Genomic DNA, 4,757 nt, shown 5'->3' on the forward strand with positions numbered 1-4,757 from the left:
CCAGGGGAGGTTGAGGTTGTCCCTGAGGAACAATTTGTTCCCCTGGAGGGTTGCCCAGAGCTGTGCCAGGCTGCCCAGGGCAGTGGTGGAGTCCCCACCCCTGGAGGGGTTTCCAAGCCGTGGAGATGTGGTGTGAGGGACATGGGGCAGTGGGGACCTGGCAGTGCTGGGGGCATGGTTGACTCCATGCTCTTGAAGGTCTTTTCCAACCAAAATGATTCTGCAATTCTTGTCTATGATCTCATTGCTGTGGAGAGATGGCAAACCCCAAATTCTCTTCTAGGTGCCCCTGCCTGTCCCCCTCTTCCCAGTGAAGACCAGTGTGACGTGCAGGGTGGTGAAGCTCCTGGAGAACCAGCTCCACCGAGGCTCCGAATGAGCAGAACCAACAGTCCTGTCTGGAATCCCCCCATCTCAACAACCTCCCCCCCTTCCTCTCTTGCAGGTATGGTGTGAATATGCGTTGCTTGGCAGCTCGGGTCAACTACAAGACTCTGATCATCATCTGCTCCCTCTTCACCCTGGCCATGGTGCTGCTGTGGAACCGCTGCTCCTCGGACAGGGCCGGCCCCTTCCCCCGAGGCCTCAGCCCCGACCACCGAGCTCCAGCCCTTGAGGGGGACCTGCCCAGGCAGCAGAGCGAGGAGGCATCTCCCCAGGAGCAGCAGAAAGCTCCTCCCGTGGTGGCAGGGGCCTTGAACAAAGCCCCCGGGCTGAAGTACGAGGAGCTGGACTGCCTGATCAACGAGGAGTACACGGTGAAAGGGAGGAGGGAAGGCAACGAGGTCTTCCTGCCCTTCAGCTGGGTGGAGAAGTACTTTGAGGTTTATGGGAAGATCGTTCAGTACGATGGTTACGACAGGTTTGAGTTCTCTCATAGCTACTCCAAGGTCTACACCCAACGAGCTCCTTACCACCCTGATGGGGTCTTCATGTCCTTCGAGGGGTACAACGTAGAGGTCCGGGACAGGGTGAAGTGCATAAGTGGTGTTGAAGGTTGGTGTTGAGGATTTTGTCTCTTTTTTTTAATAATTGAAAGGCTTCTTAAGATTGGCTGCTGTCTTTTGAGGGGCAAAGTGATCTTAACTTGGTTGAGAAGCTGTTGATAAACCCCATGTGCTCTGAGAAGTCACCTGTGGTCTCTGCTTCATACTGGGTTTAATGTTTGGATCTGCTGGAGCGGGGCCAGAGGAGCCCCAGCAATGCCCCGAGGGGGGAACCCCTCTGCTGGGAGCCCAGCAGGAGAGAGTTGGGCTGGGGCAGCCACAGAGGAGAAGGCTCCAGCTGGGGAGACCTGCTGGGGGCCGGCAGGGCTGCCAGGGGCCTGCCAGAAAGCTGGGGACAGACTTTGGAGCAGGGGCTGTTGGGACAGGACAAGGGGAAGGGTCTGAAACTCAAAGAGGGAGATTGACACTAGAGAGAAGGGAGAAATTTTGTATGTTGAGGGTGGTGAGCCCCTGTCCCAGGCTGCCCAGAGAGGTGGTCGCTGCCCCATCCCTGGAACCATCCCAGGTGAGGTTGGCCGGGGCTCTGAGCACCCTGCTCTAGCTGCAGATGTCCCTGCTCCCTGCAGGGGGGTTGGACTGGGTGACCTTTAAAGGTCCCTTCCCACCCAAACCATTCTATGATTCTAAATCAGTGCCAGGACATCACCTCCCTCATCCTGCCAAGGGCCTTCTGCTCGCTGCAGGGTGAGGAGATTCTGAAGGGTCAAAAAGCTCTCCAGCCATGGAATCCTGTCCCTAGGATTACTGTGCAGGAAGAGCTTTCCAATTTGCCCTGGTGCTAAGGAGTGCAGTCAGTAATTAGCACACAGGCTCTGCCAGCAGCTCGGCCAAGATGTGATCTTGTTAGGGCTCATATGAAAAAATTAATGACTTTAGAATAACTGTTATGGAATGTGACACTGTGACCCCCTCATAAATTAAAGACCAACTTTCACTTAAGAAATAAAACACATTAATTTTCATGCACCTCACTGATTGGTGATGCTCTGCTGTGTTGATATGAGGATGTCCCATGGTTGGGTCACTGCAGAAAGCTGGAACATCTTGTGATTGGTTTGTCTGTAAAGGAAGGAGCAGCAAAGCTGGGGAAGGGTCTAGAGCCCAAGTGTGGGGAGGAGCAGCTGAGGGAGCTGGGGGTGCTGAGCCTGGAGCAAAGGAGGCTCAGGGGAGACCTTCTGGCTCTACACAGCTCCTTTTTTCATCTTGTCATCTCATACACGTTCCAAGTCAAGCTCTTATCACCAGTTCCTGGTTTCACATCTTTCAGCCTCACTGAGTGAACCCCTCACTGTAAATGTTGAAGCTGCCTTCAGGACTCATGGTGTTTAAATCCTGCCTGTGATGGTTTCCTCTGGAGGCAGCAGCAAGGCACCCCATCTCCACCACACACAAAGAACCCAAATATGTATGAAAATTTTCCCATTCAGTCTAAGTCACCTTTTCCTTGGAGCACATTTCAGAAGGAATTGGGTGGCTGAGCTTGATACGGCCCAGGGGGAAAAGGATGCAAATGGCAACTTGTTTATTTTCATCATTTCTCCTTTCTCATGCAGAGGTTTGCAGTGCTGAACATCCTTGGGTTCCTGCAAGGGGGTCACAGTGATATTCCCACTTGGCATTCATACATAGAGCTGGGGAATTGTCTCGAGTCAAATTCAGAGCTTTGGGAGAATCCTTGTTTTGGCCAGATCTTAAAGTGTCCTGTGGTTGCTTGTAGGTGGAGGTATGTGTACAAACAAGGTGGGGACTCCACCACTGCCCTGGGCAGCCTGGCACAGCCCTGGACAACCCTCCAGGGGAAGAAATTGTTCCTCAGGGACAACCTCAATCTCCCCTGGGGCAACTTGAGGCTGTTTCCTCTTGTCCTGTCCCAGAAAACCATTAAAGGAGAATGTGTGGAAGACCCTGTGAAGGAATTCTCTGCCACTCAAAACTGCTTCGTTTGGGCTAATCACAGATCTCAGTGTAAATTGGAGCAATTCAATCCTTGAATGGAACTTCCCTCAACTCCAGTGAGAGCTGAAGCTTGGAAATATGATTTGCTAGAATTAAATAGTGATGAGTTAAGGAGGAAGAGTGTGCAGGGCTGCAAACACTGGGGTTTTATTGTGGAAACCATGCCAATAAACCACTCCTCTTCTTCCTCCCCTGTAGGTGTGCCCTTGTCCACCCAGTGGGGCCCTCAGGGCTATTTCTACCCCATCCAGATCGCCCAGTACGGGCTGAGCCACTACAGCAAAAACCTGACAGAGAAGCCACCTCACGTGGAGGTCTACGAGACAGCTGAGGAGAAGGACAAGGCTGGCAGGTCAGCAGGGTGGACAGTGCCCAAGGGCTGCTCCCTCTCCACAGCCTGGGACAAAGCCAAGTTCACCAGTGTCAAACACTTCGTGGCTCCAGGTGGGTTCTGCTGAGCACACAGCCCAGTCAGCCACACTTGGCACTGATGGCACCAGAGGGTGTAACTTGCTGGGGTTAATGTGTTTTCCTTTCTCCTGTGTCACTTCCCATCCTTAAGGTCTTGTCTGAGGATGGCCTCTCATATCTGTACCTCTAGAGTGTTTCTTTGCTGCTGTTTTGTCTCCATTGCTGCTTTTTCAATGTTATTTTTGTGGAAAAAAAAAACAAACAAGTGGGTCATAGAATAGGATTATAGAAGAGTTTTGGTTGGAAGAGATCTTTCAGATCATGGGTTCCAACCCTTCCCCAGCAGTGCCAGGTCCCCACTGCCCCGTGTCCCTCACACCACATCTCCACGGCTTGGAAACCCCTCCAGGGGTGGGGACTCCACCACTGCCCTGGGCAGCCTGGCACAGCCCTGGGCAAACCTTAAGCAGACAAAATTGTTCCTCAGCTCCAACCTAAACCTACCCTGAGCAACTTGAGGCTGGTTCCTCTAGTTCTGTGGCTTGTCCCTTGGGAGCAGAGCCTGACCCCCCCCTGGCTCCAGGCTCCTGTCAGGAGCTGTGCAGAGCCAGAAGGTCTCCCCTGAGCCTCCTTTGCTCCAGGCTCAGCACCCCCAGCTCCAGGTTCCCAACCCCAGGACGTATGCATGAAGGGCAGTGAGAAGCTGCAGTCACATTTCCTGAGCCTTCCAGCTTCTCTCTCAAAATAGAAGCAAAAAAAAAACCCAGGAAGATGGAGCCAGTTGTGAGGCCTGGGAAATATTGCTGACGTGTGATAAGCAGATGTTGACAGATGAGAGATAAGGTCTATTTTCAGCCTGGAGCAACCATAGCACGTGCAGCTCTCCCTCTGGTTGGACCTAGGAGCTCTCTTTGCTGAGATGAAGCTATTTTTGCAAAATTTGACCTCCTAGTTCTGGTTAACACAAGTTGCCTTCAACACGGCAGTAAAAGGGAGCCAACTGCACAGGTATTGGCAGAGGGTGGGGGGATGATGGAGATCTGGGGCTGTGTTCAGGTTCTCCTTCACCTGCAGACCTGCAGGGTGCGTTTTGTTGCCCCATGGCCTCAATTTCATCAAATCATAGAATTATAGAACAGTATAATGGTTTAGATTGGAAGGGACCTTTCAAGGTCACCCAGTCCAACCCCCTGCAGGGAGCAGGGACATCTGCAGCTAGAGCAGGGTGCTCAGAGCCCCGGCCAACCTCACCTGGGATGGTTCCAGGGATGGGGCAGCGACCACCTCTCTGGGCAGCCTGGGACAGGCTCTTCACCACCCTCAGCATCCAAAATCTCTTCCTTCTCTTTAGTCTCAGTCTCCCTCTTTGAGTTTCACACCATC

General features: G+C 52.8%; 1 protein-coding gene across 1 annotated transcript in view; it reads left to right on the forward strand.

The window, feature by feature from the left end:
* Positions 1–458: 458 nt before the first annotated feature.
* Positions 459–4,757, forward strand: part of GLCE (glucuronic acid epimerase) — a 7,730-nt gene continuing 3,431 nt past the window's right edge. Inside the window, exons 1-2 of the mRNA XM_008942135.1 lie at positions 459–996; positions 3,162–3,407. Coding sequence (XP_008940383.1) covers positions 459–996; positions 3,162–3,407 — 784 coding nt within the window. The remainder of the gene's footprint in view (positions 997–3,161; positions 3,408–4,757) is intronic.

This window comes from Merops nubicus, unplaced genomic scaffold (assembly GCF_000691845.1).
Source record: "Merops nubicus isolate BGI_N331 unplaced genomic scaffold, ASM69184v1 scaffold2166, whole genome shotgun sequence".
NCBI lineage: Eukaryota > Metazoa > Chordata > Aves > Coraciiformes > Meropidae > Merops > Merops nubicus.